Consider the following 23,658-nt stretch of genomic DNA (forward strand, 5'->3'; position numbering starts at 1 on the left):
TCCGTTGTTGCTATGGTTTTGATTTTGGCTTCAAAGTTACCCAGAAGTAAGAAAGAGTGGGTTTTTGTTTTGTTTGCATCATATGCATCTATACAAGATTATATTTACTGTATATTCCCGCTGTTTCACCGATCAGTGCTTGGCAGTGGTAACGCAAAAAGATGAATCACCTTGTCTTCCCTTTTTCAGGGGAAAACATTCTGGCCCATCAAGGTAGGAGAAGCATGTGGGTCAATACAAGCAAAAAAAAAAACAAGTTTGCTGGCTGAGTTGAATTCCAATTAACTGCTTAAGCTTTTGAGTCTTAGTGTTATGCACGAGGGCCCGCTGGGCACAATCACTGTCAATAATAACCACAGGGCTCGAAAAATGCTTTAAAGTCAGATCAGATGTTTATGATGCACAGAATGTGTTTTGGTGAGAAGTAGTGAATATAAATATAATCTAAAAGTTATCTCTCAAGCACAGAGTAGACAAAACATGTCGTGAATTAGGTCAACTTGCATGCAGTTGCATCTTTTTCCAGTCATGCCCCGTCCACAGGTAAATGGTGATGGTGTGACACAATTTAAAATGAGTAGTTTTCATCAAATTGCCTTTTTCCAAGGTTAAGAATGAGTTGCTGTGTGAAGAATGCGCATGGCAGTGTCCTGTAGATTACTCATGCTAAATGAGTTAAGTGAAAGCATCAAAATAAAAGAACGCTTGTTGTTTTCCCTAATACTTTTCAAAGTTTCGATCATGACTGTGGCTCTTAGTCCAAAGCAATTTAGTGCTTATTTTGACTCTAAATGTTTTATTTAAAAGCTAGAGCTAAACTGCTAAAAACTCATTTTTACCAAATGTGTGGAAATATTAACTGAAGACTATTTTCAGCTGCATTTTGGTGTTTTAGGGTTTCATGGTTGCATTGTGTATTTGAGATTAAAGAGAAACTACAGTACCAGAGTTCATTCAGCACATCTACAAGCCTATTTCTGCCACTGGAGGGGAAAGGAAAAAAAATGCCACCCATAATTTAAAATTTGGGGTTATCTCAAAATTTTAACTAAAGTTTAATATTTTTTTCTGAATTCTGACTTATTTATTTTGAAATCCTGAGATACCGAACTCAAAATCTTTAAACAATGATCTAATATTTTGACTTGTGGTGGGCAAAAAATGTTGTGGTGTTTTTTTCCAGTGGTGGAAACAAGCTTCCATAAACACAAAGGTGAGTTCTCCAGTGAAATAGTTTTTAGTGTTTCAGTGACGCCACAGGTCAACTGAGCTTTATCAGACTTTGAAAACGCCAATTACTGTTAATGAGATCAGTTAATTAATGGCTTTGTTCTTTTCATGTGGTGTTGCATTAGAGCAAAGAAACTTTCAATGCAGAACAACTGTGCTGACCTGGACTCTTGGGACCAGTAAAATCTTCGGTGACGTCTGGGATTTGTTTAGAGTCATGTCGTTGGTACATGGCACATTCGGGTAGTCAATCAACCATTGGAGGACGGTAACGATTTGCCTCACCTCTCAAAGAAGAATTATTGACAAATGAGATAGTCTTCAACTTGTGTGTTGGTCATTAAATGTTTGCCTTGAAGTTTGTATTTTACTGTGTATATTATTACACAAAGACACTTACAGAAGTGCAGACAGACAGTAAGCACAAGCTCCTTCACAAAGGAATTTTTGCCACTATGAGCAGAACAAAAGGCACAGAGTTCAGATCAGAAAGATACATTTAACATTACATCATAATAGACAAAAAAAGTGAAATAATTTACAACATCACTCATCTTTTTACAGCAAAAAGAAGACAAGAGGTGTCCATAACAATCTTAATCTCATATTACTAGTGTTAAACTAATGCAACTGTAAATGCACATAAATGTACCGATTAGCCCTTATACACATGATCAAATATCAACAAGATAGAAAACAGGAAAAGACATTCACTGAACAATAATACACTGTAAACAATTTACATTCACCATTTGTGAAGTGTAAAATCTGACACAATCTGTGAAATATGTTATTCCTGTTACAGCTTTGTTTTGAAATATGTGAGCTTATGCTATGTCATTTATATACAGAGTAACAGAATAAAGGAGAATTATGAATTATATGAGGTTGAAAGGATAGGATCAGAGATTTTGACTCCAGGATATTTCACTAAAAAAGATTGTTAGAACCCCTGTAATCAGGCTTGAGACAGGCTTGCCATTGAAGGTGGGGTGGTGGTTGTTACTTGGGCCACTGGTTTGGAAAGAATACTATTTTATTATCATGTTTGATTTTTAATTTTTATTTGGTTTTATTTGGTTTCTTAACCAGTGAACCAGTTGAATTTTATTTTATTTATTTTGCAGGTGTCCCCTTGCAGAAGTTACAGTTCATGTGTAAATTATAAACACAGCTTATTTATTATCTTGTAAATTAGCTATATTGAAAATGATTGTAATCCTGGTGAGGTTGGCAGAACTAAGCGCTGTACTCTCTGTTTACTATATAAACATGTAATAAGCAGGTCACAGGGGATCACAATATAGATGCAAATGGAAAACAGGTCAGAAGTCCAGTACTAGAAGCTGCTATGTAAACAGATGATAAAGGGCAATATAGCTGGGTTTGGAATTATAATGTCTTCAAATGAGGCTGTGAACAATTTAAAAGTCCTTAGCCTAAAATTATTTTCAGTATGGTGTTTAACAGTGTAACTGAATACCTGGCATCACTTTTTAGAAATTCCTTAAAAATGTAAAGTAAACGCAAGTTTCGCAGTTAAATGAGCAACTCGATATTGGGGGAACTACAGACATCAGACTTTTATAGTGTTTAATGGTCTCAAAGGATGAAAATACATATAAAAAATAAATATTGACCAAATTTTTTTTTTCATTCTTACATTGTCAGAAAAAAAAGACACATTTTGCAATTTTTTGCAATTCATTAATGATTTCCTGCCTGTCCACAGGTACTGAAAACAGAGAACAAGACAAATTAAAAAAAATTGTGTACAAGAGATATCAGTGCAGCGTACCGAGAGCAGGTTTTGAGAATGTCTGTGTTACGAACATCTTTCTAGTTAACAATGTTTCTTAATTCTTTTTAATAACCATGGAAAGTAAAGTTAGTATGAGTTGAGCAAGCAGTTTATACACTTCAACAAAATCAGACTGGACAAAGGGATTAATAAACACGCATAAAAGCACCTCACCTTTCTGATGTAGGTCAGAAAGAAGTGACTTGATAAAAGACAAAGTGTCTGACACCCGTTACATAAAGCCATAACAACCTTTACACCAGATTTATTTATTTCTGTACTTTTTGTTTCTTCTGCTTTTTTTTTTTTGCCTTATGTAAATGTCACTTTTTTCTTGCAATAAAAGTGTTGACTGTTTAGTCATAATATATGTTATGTACCATATATTTTAGTGTCTGAGTGCATTTACATCTCAGTTGCAAAGGGACAGCAGTATTGCCCATATGGAGAGGAAGGATATGGGTGTGTAAGTATATTACAAATATTTAAATGTGTGCTCCAGTAACTTGTTATTAACTATTAAAAACAGGAGTTGAAAGAGAGATATATGTCATTGCTGACTTTCCTATTCTTGTAACAAAAACAAAACAAAAAAATCTAGTGCCTGTATTAAGCCACCATACAACTTAACCAAAAACAGTTTTGTCAGAAGTTAGATAAGATAACTTGAAGTTTGATAAGATAACTTGTTTCTAAACTCAACACCCCTTAGACATCTAAAACGGACACTGACTCAAGTGATATGATGTAGCACAAGGCGGTTTATCAGACTTCATACTAGGGCTGTCATGATGTCACGTTTTTGCATGATTATCGTGACCAAATAAAACCAAAACAAAGATTCACAATATTGCTATTATCACGATATCTATTAAAAAAATAGCAATAATTCTATCAGTCAAATTAATCTATAACTTTTTTTATTGTGTCTTTTTTACATTAATTAACCTCACAAATGCATTCAGGTGGCAATAGAGTCTAAAGCCATATAACTATACAAAAGCATACAAAAAGAACAAATACACAATTATTTATGATTATCATACATGCATTATTAACACAATGTTGATATTTCATTTTTTAAACATCACGGACACCCCTACTTCACGCTGCTCCCGCAGCAGCCATGCAATCTGTAGGTCTGTAATCAGACTTCAATGTGTGGAACCAGTGGTATATCACTTCAAGACAGACTAGAAAACATCTGAACCTGTTCGTTAACCTTTAATTATGTGAGAATGTGCAGACACCTTTCTGTGACACCTTTCTTTCCTATAACAGCAGACGTTTAGGCGCTTCATCAGGCTCAGCTCATTTTAAACCAGCATGTATTTTAACACGAAAATCACATCTGGCACTTCATGCTGAAGAAGACCACTGACTACTGTATATGTCAAGAAAATCCAACAACGTGGACAAAAGTAAGTTTGGTGTAATATTGCAGGGACACATTAAGTCATTTTATTGTTGACATTTGGGTTTTGTCCACCCCAGTATAGCTTATCCTCACCTCTCCTCCTCTTCCTCCACTGACACAGCAGAAGCATGCGGAACGTCTTCTGGAAGGTCTTGTTGCAGAGAGCGTAGCACATCGGGTTGATGGTGCTGTTGACGTAGCACAGCCAGTAGCCCAGGTGCCACAGGGATGTCGGGATGCATTCGGAACAGAAAGTAGAGATAAGCACCATGATGTTGTATGGCGTCCATGTCAGGATGAAAGCCAGGAGGATGGCACTAAGAGTCTGGGCTGCTTTTTTCTCCTTCACCAGCACCATCCTCTTTCTCTTAGTAATCTGGTTCTTCAGGGCAGTGTCCATGGGTTTGGAGGTGGTGGAGGATGAGGAGGGGGAGGCATTTTTGGTGGGCAGCTCTGCTTCGGGGGGGCATGATGTTGCGCTCATAGGATTGCCGTTTTTACCCTTTGAGCCAAGTTTAAACCTATATGAGATGCACTTTTTGCTGTTCTTTTTTTGAGGTGTGGAAAAATACTCATCTTCTGCATAATCAGTCACCTGTCCATTTTTATTAGTTTCTCCACTTCCTGGCTCTTTGAAGGATCCTTGCGGGGTTTCTATTGAAACGTGTTGTTCCTCTTCTTCTGAGGACGTGTAGCTATTAAAAGACGTGATCTGGTCTGCTTTCGCCCATGCCTCATCTGACCTTGTGGTAGTTTTTGTGGCATTACTTTGATTAGATGAGGACCAGGAGGCCTGACTCTGGTCTCTTGGCTCTCGGGTGAAATGAAAACAAGAACGAATAATAGTTTTCTGTGGTTTAGCCCCCTCTGGAACATGTTCCTTTGTGAGCCCTTGCAGCTCTGCTAGATCTTTTGTCCGTTTTTGCGTCTCTTTGTAAATCCTGCAGTAAAGAATGGTCATAATAGAGACTGGGATGTAGAACGCAGCAATGGCTGTCCCAAATGTGATGACGGGCTGTGCTAAAAACTGGATTTGGCACTGGTTCATTTGCACTGTTCTCTCTCCTACAAAGTACTGCCAGCACAGAATGGGTGGAGCCCAAAGGATAAATGACACCAACCATGCCAGACCTATCATAATGGCAGCCCTCTTTGGAGTCCTCTTTGCCCTATACGTCAGTGGCCTTGTAATGGAGAAGTATCTGTCAAAACTGATAACAAGTAAGTTCATAACTGAAGCATTGCTGGCTACATAATCTACTGCTAGCCAGAGGTCACATGCAAGGTTCCCCAGGGACCAGTAACCCATTAGTATATATGTGGTATACAGGTTCATGGATAAAACTCCTATGATGAGGTCCGCAAAGGCCAGACTCAGTAGGTAGTAGTTGTTTACAGTTTTAAGTTGACTGTTTACTTTGAAGGACAGCATAACTAGCACATTACCAACTATTGTTATCAGGCTGACAATGGCCGACACCGTGGCGATGGCTATAGCCTCCCAAAGGCTGTGAGGAGCAGGGGAGACATGTGAAGTGTTGCCAAAAGTACTGTTTGAAGCATCCATTACGCTTTGTTGCAGAGCTGTGTTACTGTTGGAAAATATCTCTTTGTAGCCTCATGTGGATTCAGCAGTTACCTACAATGAAAAGAGAACAGCAATGAGATATAATTACACACAGAGTTGTTTTTAATGAGTTAATGAGCACAATTCATTTTTGATCAGAGTGACAGTAGCTTACTTAGATTTTTAACTTGTATACGTAGTTTGTAAAAAGCTTAATAGATTTAATAAAATATAATATTAATATAAATGTTAAAATACAACATTAGGTTCATCATTATATATATGTGTGTGTGTGTGTGTGTGTGCATGTAATGTATTATAAAATTCTATATGTCATTAATGGAAATACTATATAATATAATAATATATGCAGTAGTATTTAATTACTTATAAGTTCTAATTGACATAGAATTTCTTCATTAAGAATATATACAACATTTAAACCTGAAAAGTTAATTATTTTTTATGTTACTGATAGATATTCATGTAGCCAAATTGAGGCCCGGAACTATCAAATCAAAACAATTTTGCCGTGGGATATCATTGGGTGTAACACCCATTTCAACTGTGAGGCGTCACACGCTCAGCTGTCCGGCCACTGTTGACAGTAATGGAAGGTAGAGTAACCAGAGGCAGAGGAGGCAGTGGGAAAAGAGGTGGCCGCGGTGGAAACGACGGCAACAGTTTTGTCGGTGAACACCGAGGCCGAGGGCGAGGAGGCCACCACCGCGGGCGGGGTAAACGAGATCATCATCGCGGCCGTGGACGCGGAGGAGGCGCCCATGCTGCTGAATTCCATCAGCGGGTGAGAGAGCAGGGGATCTGAGTCCCCTTACGTCAGTCCGCCAAACTTTGTTGAAAAATATTTTGAATCCTGTAGTTTACGTCACTGCGCAGACGCACACATTCACAGATGCTATTGCAAAGCTACATGGGATTACTTCTTCAATTCCGCCTAACTAAAACTCATTTCAGGGTGACAGTTAGGCAGTGTTATAGTTAGTCTGAGCAAAACAATCCCCGCAGCTGGTGCAAACTTTGAAATATAGCTATGTATTGAAATAATGTGCAAACTCACAGTAAGTTTCGAGTCAATATGCATTAGCTGACCTGAGAAGTGTGCAAATATCAGCTAAATCCATCCATGCTTATTATTTGTTGTTCGTGCTATCGTCATCTAATAAATCCTACCACCATGCACTGTATAGAGCTACACTGAGCCCTTTTACATGCGTCAACATTTTGATCAAGCTCTTGAAATTTTTCCCACAGCAATTTAACTTTGTCACTTTACAATCTGCCTGTGGATATGACCCTAGAGGCTGCAGTTGTTTTTCCACTGGGATGTTCAGACAGTTAATGCCCCTGCCATGGTAACTACAGCAGTAGAAGAGAAACAATAGGGGCTCTGTGATTACAGTCATCAAAATCTCCCTTGGTTAGTTGGAGCTCTTGATTGCAATCATTTTTTATTTTTATTTTTTTTGGTGCATCCATAGCTACCATGTGGTCTTTGATTATTTTGTTCAGAAGAAATGAGCATGGTTTTTCCATGGCAGTATTATGAAAAGATTTTTGCAGATGTGTGAGAAAGCAGGGATAAATGCGTTACTCAGGCAAACTTAATGAGTTCAGTTTTGGCAGTGATGTTTATTCTTTGTTTATACCTTCACCCATTTGCGATGCTTGGCTACCAATTATAAATAAGAGCTATGTGCTAATGAACACTTTACAAAATTCTCTTTCAATTTGTGAAGCACAAAATGAATTATTTTTGTTGCAGCAAAATCATAGTGACAGTACTAAAGTTATGCAGTTTAGACTTCTTAAAAGTTAGAACAATTAGACTTTTTTCCACAGAGTTTTTTTTTTTTTTTTGCATTGTGATCTACAACAGTAAAATTATTCACAGAAACCAGGATTTAAAATCTAAATATTGTGGTTTACATACATTCCCTAGCCAATAAGCCCATAACAGACTCTGAAAAGTCTCTTCTGGTACCGGAGGAAAAAACAATACTTGTGGAAAAATTAAATTGAAATGGATGTTTCTATGCACATTTGTCAGGAATTTGCAAACATATTTGGGATCCGTGTGTTTAGGCAGTCCTCCTGCAGTTTGCTGCTAAAAGAGTACTTTCAGTATTAATTTATTGTTGCCTTCCTAAATTAATAGTTTAGTTGTGTTAGTTTCCCAAAGCACAGGTGACATCTTAAAAATAAAAAGATATTTAAATTACTTTGACTTGAAATAGAAACTCAGAAAATCCTCAAAGTGCCAGAGTTTGAATAAAGATGGCATTTTTCTTTGAAATGGTAAATATAGAAGTAGTTGCCAAAACTTTTTTCCAGCTCAAAATCTTTTTTCTCCTTATTATTATTATTTTTTTCAGTTTACAAAAGAACGGTCGACAAATCCCACTGCAATATAAAATCACTTTTTTAGGTGTTTTTTTTTTTTTTTTGTTAGGTATTCTGGAACTGGGTTAGATTTAATTCAGAACTGCTTTAATTCTTCCTGGCTTAGATTTAACAAGGTGCTGGAAATATTCCTCAGAGATTTTGGTCCACATTGGCATGATAGCATTACACAGCTGCTGCAGATCAGGAAACCAGTCTGAGATGATTTTGGGTTTGTGAGACGGTTTGTTATTCTACTGGATGCAGCCATCAGTTTGCTGGCCGGAGGCTGCTATACAGTTTGACATTCTTTGCTCTATTATTTTTATATTTGCCTTGAACAGGTGTACCTAATAAAGTGGCTGATGGATGTACTACTTATAAAAATGTTGTAGCAAGATGGATGCAAGAAATTTTCAGAGTGTTATTAATTTCTGTCCTAAGTTAATCAGTTTTTTTTTTTTTTAACCCAGCTCACCGATACTCCATTTAAATTGGTCAAAATGAACAGGTGGATAAAAATATGTTTCAGGTTAAGATGTTCTTCTGTTGTTTATAAGAATTTGGATCAGAGGACCCTCAACTGTAATTGGATTAGTCTCTTAGCTGACAGATTTATTTTATCTAGCTATTCGTAAGTTTTCTTGTCCGATTCTGCTTTCTGATTTTCTTGAGTGTCATATTGCTCATTGTATACCCTGCTATGTTCTCCTTCAGGACCAAGATGAAGGGGACAGTTATCAGGAGGATGATGATAGCACAGAGGTGTTCTCCAGGAGGAAGCTGGAGTCAAACTGGGACCGGTACGAGGAGTCGGAGAGGCCAGAGCCGGATGACGACACGCCTACTCAGAGAGGAACAGACTATCATGTTTTGCTGGCCTCAGCAGGTAAGATGTGACCACAAGATGTTGGAGGAGGATGTTTGTTTTACCAGCCACACCTGCAAAGCTCATACAGCCCACAACAGGAGGGATGGGTTTTACCTTTGACTTTGTTCTAGAAGCTTAAGTGATTAACAATCAGTCAGTTTTTTACGTTTTTATTTGATGTTTCACCATCACGCTTCACTTGGCACAAATAAATGTTGACTCAGTTTTTCTAAAGAGTGTTGACCTTTCGTGTGTGTTGTAGCCTTAGTGCAAATACTCCACTGAGTCAAGTTGTAGTTTTCCAAAGTTGCCTCCGTTTCCTAATTAGCTAGAAATGTTTGCTGCTGTCTTTAGGGACTTTAATTGCTCTGTATGGACATTGCTGTCAGATAGCTGCATGGAGGATCCTTGTTTGTCTTGTTTGCTAATTTCAGCCTCAGTGGTCAGTGTCGGGGCCCCTGGGCTCTCTACAGTCTCTGATTCTGTTGCTGTTTCTTTCCCCCAAGGATCATAGTTAAGGAAGTTCAGTTTAATAAGAGCAGAGCTCAAGTTTTTTTCAGATATTTCCCTGATTCTCAGCCCCAGTGTCGAGCTGCCATGTTTAGCTTAATATTCAAGATTCTTTATAGTTGTGGTCAGAAGTTTAAGACTCATCATGGGCATGGCTGTCATGGCAATTTTGGGATTTTAATGATTTCTTTAAACTGTTCTTGGAATTATTGTGCAGCATATATTTTTAGTGACTTTAGAAAGCAATAATTGTGTGCACTATTTTAATTTATTGTGGATTTTATCTAATCAACACAGTCAAAAGGACACATACAGGCTCAAATATATGCATTCACTCACATCTTTCAGTAGGTGTTGCATGAAGGTAGTACAATGTCTTCTAACTTGACAAGGCCAAGGCCTGTTAACTTTAGTTATCAGGACTGAGTATAACTGATAGGATTTGTTTGACAACACTCGTTGGACTGACCAATAAGAGCAATAAGAAAGTCCAAAGAACTCATTGAAGATCTAAGAAAGAGAACCATAGATTTACACATTTTGGGAAGATCTCTTCGAGCCATTTTCTAAGATCATCGGTTAACCAGTTGTATGTACGTGGCACACGTGTACACGTGGCAGCACTTCTGCTATAATTTTGTTTGTATTTAACAAAATAAAAATGCACACATAAGTGTACACATGAGTTTTTGGCTCCTATTGAAAATAGTTTTCTTTACAAATTACTCTCTCACTGAACTAACATGCAATCCCTGAACATGTTTGCACTCTCTGCTCATATTGCCTTCATATTAAATCATTTTTTGGGGTGACGTAGGCCGCAAGTGGCCCCCGGGGCGCGAGTTTGAGACCCCTGGTCTAGAAGAAGTCTCAGACAGTCACCCTCAAAGGAGAGGAAATTGGTTTAAGAACGACCCAGAAACCACAAACACTCAAGCTTGCCATGAAATGGAAACTGCAGGAACACCACAGTGAAATGATTTTTACATTGCTGTGGCTTGAGAGAGTGGCAACCAAGGAAGAACCCTCTGCTCCAAAATCAACACTTTCAAGCTCAAGTGAAATTTGAAGCTGCCCACTTGGACAAGCCAAATGACCCATGGAGAAAGTTTTTATGGTCAGATGACAAAAAGATTAAGCTGTTTGGCCACAAGGACAAAAGGTATGTTTGGAGGATTAAAGGGCAACCTTTTAAAACAAGGGTTGGGAACTCCAGGCCTCAAGGGCCGGTGTCCTGCAGGTTTTAGATGTGTCCTTGATCCAACACAGCTGATTTAAATGGCTAAATTACCCCCTCAACATGTCTTGAAGTTCTCCAGAGACCTGGTAATGAACTAATCATTTGATTCAGGTGTGTTGACCCAGGGTGAGATCTAAAGCCTGCAGGACACTGGCCCTTGAGGCCTGGAGTTCCCCACCCCTGTTTTAAACCTAAGGGCACTGTACCAGCTGTAAGCATGGTGGCGATATCATCATGCTCTGAGGTTGCTTTGCTGCCAGTGGTACTGGTACATTGCACAAAGAGGATGGAATAATGAAGAAAAAGGATTGCCTCGAAATTCTTCAGCCTCATGTCAGATCGAACAGAGTGGGTTGTTCCAGCAGAACAATGATCCCAAAAACACATAACTGGTTTTGGAGGAATAACGTGGGCCAACATTAAGCTTCTGGAATGGCCTTCCCAAAATCCTAATCTCAACTGTATTGAAAATTTTTGAATTGTGCTTCAAAGCCCGGTTCCTGCCAGGAAGACGACCAGTTTAAAGGAACTTTACCAAGGACCGAGAGGGTGTTGACCTCTCAGTCCATATACTTGCGAGCCCTTGTGTATTAGAGAAAATTCAAAATAAATTCAAATGTTTGAACCCAATTTGTTGTTGTTTTTTAAAGTCATTAAAGATATATGCTGCACATTGCACCCTGGAAAAAGAACATCTCAGAGATATCATTACAATGCCCAAATTAGCATGACGTGGTGAGTGTATGCAAACGTCTAACAACAGTCTAGAAATATTTTAGGAACATTTTTTTTTCATTTTTCCAGCTCCTGAACATAAATCACAAAATAGTTCATGCTTGTTTTGAATTCCTGCTGGCTTTCTGGTAATTAATTAACTGTGACTGGTGTAGATTTGGCAGCATCATGAGCTTGAGGTGCAAGCAGGTTACCATAGCTCAGTAATTTTTCTGAGTTTCAGTGAGCAGCTTGTCTTGCCTTGTAAACATCCTGGCTATTCCCAGGCTGATGGCATTGAATGCAGTAATCATGACCTGAAACTTCTGCCAACATTCTGGCTTTCATGGCATATCTTCATCTCCTTTTCGTGAGCTTTATTTGCGTTAGGCTTTCTGGGGTGACAAATCCCTCCCTGGTGATTTGGCAGTTAAAAGAAAAAAGTTTTCTTTTTACAGTTACTGTCATGCTTTTTCTGCTTCCGTCAGATATGCCATGGGTACTGATTAACTGAGCTGATTCACCCTCGTCACAGTCTGGACTACTGGTTCAAGAAAGAATTTGGCTTGGGTTGTTCTTTTTTCTTCGAGTTATGTCTGTCAATTTTAGACGCTGATGAAATTGAAAACGACATGAAACAAGTTGAAGAGGCGTGTCTGTAATCGTCCACTTTTCAATAATGCTGGTTGATCTGTGATGTGTCATTCTACAAGATGGAAGATTGGAAACACTACCAGAAATGTATACTAATACATATTTCAGGGATTGCCTCTGTTTCAAGCCTGCTACAAAAACTGGATTTCATGTTCTGGATGCAAACCTCTATCTAGGCGCTCTGAATGTAAGAGACGAAACATGATTACTCCATGCATTTAAAGAATCAATCATACATCCTGCTAACATTTGACACTGTTCTAGTGGTGTTAAATTCTATGGTTAGCTATGACTCAGTGCCTCTTTTCCACTTCAGTCCACTCTTTCACAGCTAACCACATCTCTACATGGAGTATGTATTATGTGACCAGTGTATAGCTAGGTTGTTTTTATATGGCAGTATTCTTCTAAAGAATACTTTGCTGATTTATCCAAGACTGCCTGAAAATCAGCGCAGAGTCTAATACAGAAGAATCAAGGGTATTATTTTCTTGTTCTTCCTTTTGTTAGGACTTAGCGATTTAGCGATTTTATGAAACTTCTGCAGATATAAATGGAGATGCAGTATAAGAGTTTATACAAATCTAATGAGTTTCAAAGTCAATATTTGATATGACCACTTTTTTTCTTCAGCACAGCCTGAACTCTCTTAGGCAAGCTTTTTTGTCATTTCTTTAAGTAGTCTTCAGTATTAGTTCTTCAGGCTTCTTGAAGGACATTTAAAGCTCTTCTTTGGATGCTGGCTGCCTCTTGTTCTGCTCTGTCAAGATCTCTCGGTGCTTTAATAATGTCGAGATCTGGGCTCTGGGGAGGCCAATGCATGACTGTTTGTGATCACCGTCATACTGAAAAATGAAGCCCCCTGTCAATCAGATGCTTTCCAGATGGTATTGCATGGTAGATCAATCATCTGACTGTACTTTCAGTTACATTAGTTTTGACAAGATCCCCAACATCACTAAGTAAACCATGACACAGCCTCCAAAACATCTGTTTTTTTACAGTTGGCTGTAGACACTCATTGTTGTAATTCTCCTCTGACCTTCTAATCGACATATTAAACCAAAAATATCAAATTTGGATTTATCACTCCGTCAGACAGGTTGCCACTGATTTTCAGTCTAGTTTTTGTGTCATTTGACATATGTCAGCCTTTTCCCCCTGCCTCCCATCCTGAAGAACGGCTTCTTGACAGCCACTTTTCCACCGAGAGAATTTCTTATGAAGCTTCGATGAACAGTAAATGGATATTTTTTTTCTTCTTTCTAAAGAACCTGACTTTTAGATTCTGTTCATCTTCTGTAGACAGGCTTTTAGGCCTGACACTTCTTCTTTTGTCCTCAATAAGGCATATTAAAGGTTATTCTGAATTTGACTTTGCTTAGCTTCCTTCCTCTTACACATTTCTGGCAGGAATGCTAAAGTACAGATCTCCCTGCACTTTGCTTTCCTTCCACTTCCAGTCTCTTGTCAGCTTGACTGAGTACGTTGCATAACACACTGCTGCAGGTGGCAGAGTACTTGACTGGATAAATTACTGTTTTGCTGTGGAAGTCTAAAAAAAGTCATCAAACATTAGATCATTTAAAATTTTGGAGCAGTAGGATGTGATATGGTCATTAAGATGCCATTATTCAAAGTAGGGTCACACCAACACATTGCACTTGGTTTAACTAATGAAAGCTAAGCAGTCATGCAGATGATTACATTTTCCCTTTTTTATGTCATGTAAATGACTTTATTGTCTTACATGGTTCTAAAGCTGCACTTACCAATATTTATAGTCTTAAAAATGATCTCTATTATGACAGGTGTAGCTTATAAAAATGAAGTCTTTGGGTAACTGTTGTAGCTTTAGCTGTATGGCCTGTCTCTTTCTTACAGCTGTCAACAGGATTCCTCCAAGTACAGTAAAAGTTATTTCACCAAAACAAATATAGGAGGCCTGTAAATACTGGACTCCCATTTATCAGGTGGTAAGAAACATCACTTAAGATAAATCTTAATTTTTTCCTGAGCATGCTGGATTTATAAATTGGCAGCTGTTTTGTGAATTCCAGTGTTTTTCTTCAGCATTGTGTTGACAGCTTGGTGTCCTGCCCACAGTTGGCAACAAAATGAAATAGTGCTGCTTTAACTGGTTTTAACAACATTCTGGGCTGAAGACTAGTTATTGCAATTTCTGGCTTGAAAATTCAGAAATTCAATGATGATCAGAAACTCATGTTTGACAACCCTCATTAGTCATCCTCATTTATTTTTGGATCCAAGCTCTAATTAGCTGAATTCCATCGCACGTGTTACTAATCAAGAGCTCGCCGAGTATGGCACATTATTCAAAGTAGCATGTCTTCTGTCAGTTATGTTTTTCAGTTGAGTATCCAGGCGTTCACACTGATTGAACTGTGCAGGCTGATGCTTTTGGGGGAAGTCATGAGGCCATTTTTAACTTCGGGTGAGTGTTTTCGGCAGTGAACTGTTTTTGTGGGATTGTTTTTTGTTTTTTTTTCTCCTCACGCCATTAGAAAGTTGGAGTGTTGCAGCGCCGTGTCGCTCTCTCTCCTTCTCTTGTAGTGTAAATGCCAAAGGTGCTCTTGTGAGTTGTTTGACTCCGATCTCTCGTCTCTGTGTTTTGCCCACATTGCCAGATTAGTCATGGCATACAGCAAGAGGCTGCCGCTCTTTAGAGGATACTTAATTGTACGCGGGCGGTGATGCTTTTAAGAGTAGTTTTTCTGGCCAATTAAGGTAGCCATGAAAACAGGAATTCACTATAAAAACCACCTGTTTCCGCTTGGCTTTTCACAAAATACTTCTTGTGGAATTGTTTATTTATTTATCTTGTCAGGGTTTTGAGGTTTCGGTGTGCTTTATTGACAAGATTTGACAGAATGTACAGGTCGGAAGTACTTCTATGTATTTCAAGAGAGAAATGGCCTGCAGCAGTGTTTCTCAACCTTTTGTTATGTACCTTGCAATTCTTACAAGATTCGAAATCCCAGGGCAGAAAGGTCGAGAGCAGAGCTTTACCTACAGTGTGATGGAGGCGTTAGACGTGAGCTGATTCTTTAGTTTTAAACATTTCAATCAAGTAGATACATGTTTTGTTTTCTCATCAAGTACATTGTACTCTACATGATGAGAGCAAATAATATTGTGATCTCCTCTATAGGAGCTGAGTACATTTGAGCAACCCAAAACAAAAGTGTTTAAATATATGAGTGGGTGTGGATTGTTTTCCCTGATATTCCTGACATTTATTGGAGAAAACGGCAAGATTTTGTGACGTTTTTTTGTTGTTGTGGTAAATGACTGTGGAGGTACAGCAGGTTGTCCAGAGAGTGTGGGGATGCTGGTTCGATCCCCAGTTGTTTCAAGTGCCAAAACATCCTTGAGCAAATCAGTTTGAGGCCCTGATCGCAAAAAAAGCACAAGTGGAAAGCTCTCGGAGAAATCTATTAGCACAAACTGAAACAGTCAGATAATTACGACCAGCACGAATTCCTGAAAGCGGTGCACACGAGTGGGTCACAAACGAGGGGATCAGATGAGAAAGCACGTAATCCAATAACAAAAATTACAAAGTAAGAAGTAAGTTACTCATGTGTTTGACTCAGGAAACAGCATGACAGTTCAGAGCAGGGAGAGGCAGGATAAATGGAGAAGGAGAATTAATATGTTTTGATATCAGAGCATCATCTTCCATCATAAATTGATGGAAAGTATGTGAAGTCTTTGTTGCTGCGGCAGCTGTTTACTGGATAAATCTGACAGCTGAGGTGGGGCACAGGATTTATCCAGATTGGGACTTCTAATAGCTGACCTGCTATAGACGAACACAAAACACTAATTCACTGAATTAATAAACTTACTAGTACTACTCGCTGCGCACGAGTGCTTGTACTTTTTTTCTTTTTCTACATGCTGTGTGAGATTGCAGGTATTTTGCAAAGGTCAGGGAAAGAGTCTGACTCAGTCACCAACTGACAACAGACAGTTTCTGCAAATTCCAGGCTTCTTGTACAACACAATGTATTATTCAGACATTTTTCAAGCATGTTTCAGATCTGTCTGAGTCATATTAATAACAGTACTTTGACAGACATTCCAGTATGTTATATAACAGCAAAATATGTGGCAAAATACATGAAATGTGATGCTGCAGAGCTCTTTGTGTGTGTGTGTGTACTGTTGAGTAAAGACATGCTAAGGCTTCTGTTCTCCCTGCATTTTTCAATATGGATAAATTTATTTGTAGCAATAACGTGACTAAAACACAAATTTTTCTGCTCACAGTAAAAACTTTGCCGTCCATAATATATATTCTAAACATGTGGGGGCTTGGCTCTTAACATTTTCTGAGCCACTCAGAGAACAGCTATATGACAGAGTCAAAGCCTTGGCTGTGTTCTGCTAACATCGCATGCTGACAATTTGATGTTTTGGCATTAATAATGGGGCAATTTCCAGTACTTAATGTACTTTCTGTCAAATCTTATGTTTATATGATTCATTTAAAAATTCTCGTACCCAGATTTTGTGAGTTCACGCCATTGACTCTCAGAGTTGTCTCTATACCTTATTCTCAAGAGTATAATTTTGAAAGTTTTGTAACTCTTGAAAGAAACTGGCCAGTCCTAAGTTCCAAAAACCAAATGAAACCATCAGGCAGATGGCAGGAACAGTAGGAATTGGAAAATAAAGAGGTTGGTATGTTCTAAGAAAAAGAAGGTTATTTTAGAAATCCACAAAAAGAGAAGACTTCGCAAGAGATAATAAAGGTTCCACCAAAAGATGCAGATGAATTTCAAAGTGTAGTCACATATTCTTTTGGTCAGATTTGGCCAAATCCTGTAAAATAGCACTTGTACAGATGAACAGTTAACTAAAATATACTGAAATGTACGTGAAGTCAAAATGAAAGACCGAGAGATCCACAAAGAAACAGTTGGAAAGGCCTCGCAAAATATCATCAAGGAGGAAATCTGCTTTTTTATGTTCATGGATTCCAGACTTTAGGCAGTCATTGCCTGCAAACGATTCTTGAGTATCTGCACTTTAGTTGAATTTGCAGTCTGTGTTGACATAGAAAGCTGAAAATATAACAAGTTGTGCCACTATGTGATGTATAACTTATCACTGTAAGTCGGGCTGCTGTAAATCACAAAAATAAATCACCACTTTACTGAACCGAAGGAAGGGAGTGTTGTTCGTCAAGCAAAACAGTCGAGAAATGAATGTAGGCGGAAGGAAGGCTGCGTGGAAAAAAAGAAATCACTGTCATTAGCTCCTCTTCCTGCTCTGAGTAGTGTAAATACTTTTGTCAGCACCTTTAACACCACTACTGTGACAAAGAAATGACTCGGAAAAGATAAAATTACCCTTTTAATTTTGGCAGCTACTTTTTCTTGACATCGCTGCCAGATGGAGATATGCAGTGAGCGTCTTCTTAAAATGATTCAACAGTTGGACAGGTTAGAGGCCAGTTTTATAATTATAATTCTCACTGAGGCACGGCTGTCAGAACCTACAGTGTTACATAATGGCATGTTTCAAAACAGTTTAAGGCAAGTCTTTATGTAGTCGCTCTTGAGTCTTAATGAGGAGAAGTGTGATTTATTTTTTATTTTATTTTTTTTTAATCTAAAACAAGGATTACTTGATCAACTGAGTGGAAAAAATAGAATTTTTAGACATTAGAGTAAGCCTTTGTGTGCTCAAAAAAGGTATTATGTCATGTAAAAAAAGAAAGTAGAGCCTCTTTCAAGGTTTATCCATCATAATCAAATTAATCCGACCCTTACTTGCGTCTAAAATAATTTAAATCCAACCTTAGTAAGTTTAATAGTAAGTTTATTGAACAACAACGCATGATATATTGTGCTGTTTAATTATGCATTTAACAAACAAAAAAAAGAAGACAAAGTGCAGAATTAGTGTGAAAATATAAGTAGACCCTATAATTCAAAGCTTGTAGAACCAGCTTTAGCAATATTAAGATAAAGGAGTTGTTTTCATTATTACTTTATTAGTCTGTTGTATCACTATGTAGAGTTTTTGACCTATTTTTCTTTACACGGTTGCTGCAGTTCGTTGAGGTCTGGGGATATTGGGTTGGGTTGGTTTTGACTGGACCATTGCATCTCCTTGATTCATTTTCTTTTTCTGATGTAGATTTGATGGTTTGCTCAGGATAGTTATCCTGTTGCACAGCCCAATATAGGTCAAACTTTAGTTGTTGGTCAGATTGGCCAATCACACTGTCTTGCATCCAATCACGTTTGGCTAGAGAATAATTTGATAATACAGAAAGGTTCATGGTCCACTCAATGCAAAGCGCCCAGGGTGCAAGACAAGCCCATATCATTATCCCTCCACCATCATGCTTCACAGTTGTTATGATTAGTTTGTGCTTTGTTTTTTGCCAAATGTTGGACTGTGCACCGTGGCCAGACATCTCTACTTTGGTCTTGTCTGTCCTTTGGACATTGTTCTATAAGTCTTGTGGTTTGTTCAGATGCAGACTATGCTGTGCTTCCATTTTCTTTTACTTTTGGCGGCGCTTCCAAACAAGCTATACTTTTTTGGTCTTTTTCTAATTGTACTCAGATTGTAGCTCTTGGGTTTTTAGCTGCTGTTTACTCTCTTAATTACTATGGAAGAAGTAAGGGTGTACTTAGTGTTTCACACCTTGCTTATACATTTTGGCTTAGTTATTGTGTTTTTGTTCATCTGATGTATTTATCTAATAAAAACACAATTATTATTATTGTTATTATTTCCTGATATGTAAAACCTTAGAAGTGAATGAAGGTGTACTTTTTTCACAACTGTAACTAAAATTGAGCAGTTGTAATGATTTTATTGCCATTTAAAATGAAGACTAAAATAGGGAAAATTTAAGCTTTAGTAAATATTTTAGAGGTTACTTCCAGTCAAAGGGTATCAATATCACATATATGCCGCAGTCCTTTTCTTTACATTCAGAGATTCAGAGCTTTGCTTGCTCTTGATATAGTCTCTATTTGTATCACTTCAGGCTGTTTAGATTTCATTTTGACTTTTTATGTATCCAGATGCATTTGCTGCTGCAGTGATTCATCTCTCAGCATGGATATATGCATGCTGGACAAATTCAAGCACACGCCCAAAATCCAACTGGAAAATTTAACACAGCCCTGATAAAGACCTGTAGACATTCGGTGAATTTCCTTTGCCAGTCTGTTTAAACATATATAATTGAGCTGTTGGGAGATACAGTGCCTGACTTTGTGTTTGCAAAAGCTCTATTAAAACCTCTACTCTACTTGGTGTGATTATGAAAAATGGAGCCCAACAGGGAAATTATGTAAACAGACTGTTTGATTTGAATTGAAGGTCGAGCTGATTTCTGTTGTTTGTGGCCTGACAAATGGCTATTATGTAGCCCTTCTGCTTGTCCAAACATCCCAAGTGCTTTTAGCATTCATGTGTTTTGAAAGACTCTGATTACACCTTCTATAACATCCAGTGCTTCCAATGCGTCAGGAGACAACAGACCCTTTTCATGACTGCGGCTTCCAGAGTGAGGTAACTTTTCAAGGATGAAACCTTGGTGCTTTTGATACTTGAGATATTTTGCGAGCAGTTCATTCTGAAGCTTCTTTTGTGCAGAAAGGTTTTCATCACCTTGATGGCGTCAGTGGTCATGAATTAGAAAAGAATTTAGGTAAACAACAGATGCATTGGTTGAATTTTAATCTACTAAGTTGCTTTCAATCCTCAAGAATTCTTTTCTTTTTTCCTTTTTTTTTTTTAGCTTTACAGAGTCAGTTTTAGTCCTCGCATTGTTGGAGGTTGATTATTCTGTTGCTAGGAGAAATGAACCAATGATGCAGTTCCCTTATTCTGTACATGTGAGTCCATGCGCCTGTATGACTGGGAAAATGACTGCCCAGTTATTTACATCCTCACACTGTCATCTATCTGTACACATTAACACAAGGATCAATCCTGCTCCCCTGCAGCCGTAGTTTACCAAGGCTGCTAATGGGCCTCTATCAAAGCTCAATCATAATGAAACAAAAGGAAATCACATTAGAGCTTCGGTGATTCGGCTAACCAGATTGACACACACAAGGATGATTTCCTAACTGAGATTAATAGTCCCAATCATTCCATTAATATGTATGTTCCGGTGTTGTTATAGATACTAGATTTGCCATGTACGCTGGAAGAGACTGGCGTCAAAGCAGAGGAATGAGGTCAATTATGTACTGTCTGGTTGGCACAAATAGGAAACAAAGCATTACAGGTGCTTGGTTTGTTTCCCTGGAACTGCTCATTAAGATGACGCCAGTGGGGTTATGGTGTGAGGTTAAATAAAGCTGCGGGTGGATCATAGACACTTCACTCAGATCATCCCACTCATCAGCCCACCCACTTTAAATACCTGTGCCGTTGTTTGAGTGCCATTACATTAACTTTGTCTTTTCACCAGATTATGAAAGGTTGAAAAAAAATTAATTTCAGTTTTACAAAGTCACAGTTGATGCCTTTAAATGGCTTTTTACTAATAGATGTTTGACATAATTGCTTGAAAAATGATTTGATAGTTGACTGAAAAATTGTAGCTCCAGCTGCAAGGCTTTGTTTTTTTTCAGTCTCATTACAATTTGCTGCGTTTCATTAAAGGAAATGATTTAAAAAAAAATAACCATCTGTTTCCAATAGAGAAAAATCTTTGAATTGCTTTTTTTATGTGGCTTTTTATTAGAGTTTTGTGTTATACAAATCCCAGAAAATATTATTTATGATTAGAAGAAATTTTTTTTTCCAACCAAAGAAATAAAAACATATGACAGTTTTAGCTTCTCAAATGTGATAATTTGTTGCTTTTTTTGGTCTTACATGTTTTTGCCAAGCAAGACAAAACATTTGGTATAACAGCTTCTGTTTGCGTTTCAAGAGCAAAGTAATAATTAAGAAAATAACAGGTAAATTAAAGGACATTGAAAGGCACCAAGTCTCAAAGTTTTTACGCCTCCAATAAAACAGCAGATCAAACCCATGATTTTTAATGATACTTTAAACTGAATTACTTTACTTGTACCTTCTTCATTAAGTAAATGCACAACATGCCGGCAAACCCTTTGTGAATTATTTAAGTGTATTTAAGGTCAATTAAACCATGTTTTCATGATGGTTTTAAGTCCACACAGTACAAAATGTACTGCACAGCTCTGCAACTGTGAGCCACAGAACATGTTCCACAATTCCTTAATATAGTAACTGGGGCCGCATTTGCTATTCAGTAATCAAAATTTTATCATGTCAGAATTTCTAATACGTCTTTAGTAAACAGTAAGTAGGGTCAGTTGACAGCTGCTCCTCTGAGCTCTTTAATTTCCTGCCTAATAGCCACTTCAAACAGAATACATACTCACCCTGTATCGCTCCGAACGAACACAATGCTCCAGCATTAAACGGGCATGTGGCCAAGTCTTTGATAGGTTGTTTTTCTTTGACTTCGTCTTCAGTTTGGCAGAGTTGGCTCTGTAGATCTTCCCTTTAACTGTTGCCTCACACTTTCCCTTGCTGGCTTTCTCTTCCCCTCTCCTGTTCTCTCTCGCTGACTTTTTCCCTCTGTGCTCTTCTCTCCAACGAGGTGAAAAACACATTTGCCAAATACAGGTAGGTCATCACACTGTCTCGCATCCTCATCAGTTGCTAAGTACAAAGCACTTCGATGCAAACAGACCGGTCAGCATCATCGTGCAGTAGGCTCTAGCTCCTCAATATTCCAGCTTCGTTCTGAGAAAAGATGGTAAATGTAACAGCTGTTCGGTGTCAACGTCCATGTGACAAAGCTGCTGAGGTGCCTCGATGCTGCTGTTCAGACATTTTTCACAGAAGAGGGAATGACTGAAAAGAGCTCCTCGTTATCACGAACGATGATCAGCCGAAGGTCTCTTCGAAGAGTCTTCTCTTTCACTGAAGATGAACTCGTGAGCTTGAAAATCTTCTGAAAAATCAAAGGTAATTTCTCAGCTCCTCACACTTTCTGCAAAGTTATAGCAACTCCACTGGCAATGAAAGTAAGTAAAGCTTCTTCAGTGCTCAGGGCTGCGCAGACAGACTTTTTCCCTCCCAACAGATTCCTGCTTGCTGCTTCTGAAAACCCTGCTTGGATGCAGGCTGCGCTGTCATCCTCTCTGACACGCAGATTCAGCCGTGAGCAACTACTAGGAAAAATTCCCGCATAGGTTGAAGCCTCATCCTGTATCAGAGCGCTAGGCAATATGTAAGACAAGGGAGGAGGAGGTGAGGAGGTGGAAGAGGTGGAGTAGTAGGATGAAACATAGGGGGAGGAGCCAGAGGAGGAGCTCACATGTCTCAGTAGCAGTTCAGCATAAGCTGAATGTTTGCCTTTGCAATGGTAGACCTGTATGTCTTCATCACAGAGAAATGGCTCGCTTCTCAATCAGCTACACATGTCCCACTTCACGATGATGTTTGGTAGTCCTGAAAGCCTTTTGGCCATGCACCTCTTGCAGGATTTTTAAATTGCTTTCTCTGTTTGTTTTGTGGGTTTTTTGGAATGAGCTTCCTTTTGCAGATAAGGTTCTTAATGTAGTTACAAAGTAAAGAGTGCAAACATTGTTTCCTTCTCAAGGAAATGGTTTTTTGTTTTGCTTTTTGAGAGGAAAATCAACTTGCTTAGAGTCTCACTCTGTCCTCGTAGTCTTTTGCACTAAAACACTGCGAGTTATGGATTAAAGCTGAGTAAAAGTTCAACAAAATCTTTTTTATATTTATTGTGACTAAGAAAACAATGATTGTATGTGGATCTAAATAACATTTCTCTTATTTCATGGTATGCTACAAACCATAACCTTATCAATCAAAATCAAACCTAAATAATTCAGTAACAGGAACATTTTTAAACTAGACAGGCAGTTATATAAAGATTCTAGGGTTGTTTTTATAACTGCTTAACAAGATTTGGGTCAGTGTTTTTGGCTTAAATTTTGGTTGTGGCCTAAATCTACCTTTTTAGTCTGTTGTTGATAAGGCCATGCAGAAATACTCAGAGTATATAACTTGACATGAGTGTAAGGCCCAACAGTTTGAAAAGCTCATCTGTTTGCTGCATTGATTCACAAGCAGCTCTTCATATTAGTAAGCAGGGCCCACTTAAAAGGGGAGAACTTCTGTGTCTGCTGTTGACAGAATGAAACAAACACATTGATGTGAATTGCTGTCAGCACCAGTC

The 23,658-nt window shown here is 38.3% G+C and overlaps 2 protein-coding genes across 3 annotated transcripts in view; one reads left to right on the top strand and one right to left on the bottom strand.

The window, feature by feature from the left end:
* Nucleotides 1-392: 392 nt before the first annotated feature.
* On the bottom strand, nucleotides 393-22,922 carry chrm5b (cholinergic receptor, muscarinic 5b). Of its 2 annotated transcripts, XM_005474953.4 has the most exons (2): nucleotides 21,830-22,922; nucleotides 393-6,087 (listed from the first exon to the last, which is right to left on the bottom strand). In XM_005474953.4, exon 2 carries the CDS (start codon nucleotides 6,013-6,015, stop codon nucleotides 4,483-4,485), a length of 1,533 nt encoding a protein of 510 aa, XP_005475010.1. In that variant the 5' UTR covers nucleotides 6,016-6,087; nucleotides 21,830-22,922; the 3' UTR covers nucleotides 393-4,482.
* Nucleotides 6,556-23,658, top strand: part of aven (apoptosis, caspase activation inhibitor) — a 37,764-nt gene continuing 20,661 nt past the window's right edge. Inside the window, exons 1-2 of the mRNA XM_005475062.4 lie at nucleotides 6,556-6,820; nucleotides 9,133-9,304. Of these exons, the coding sequence (XP_005475119.1) occupies nucleotides 6,626-6,820; nucleotides 9,133-9,304 (367 nt within the window). The 5' untranslated portion in view covers nucleotides 6,556-6,625. The remainder of the gene's footprint in view (nucleotides 6,821-9,132; nucleotides 9,305-23,658) is intronic.

Source organism: Oreochromis niloticus, linkage group LG15 (genome assembly GCF_001858045.2).
Source record: "Oreochromis niloticus isolate F11D_XX linkage group LG15, O_niloticus_UMD_NMBU, whole genome shotgun sequence".
Lineage (NCBI taxonomy): Eukaryota > Metazoa > Chordata > Actinopteri > Cichliformes > Cichlidae > Oreochromis > Oreochromis niloticus.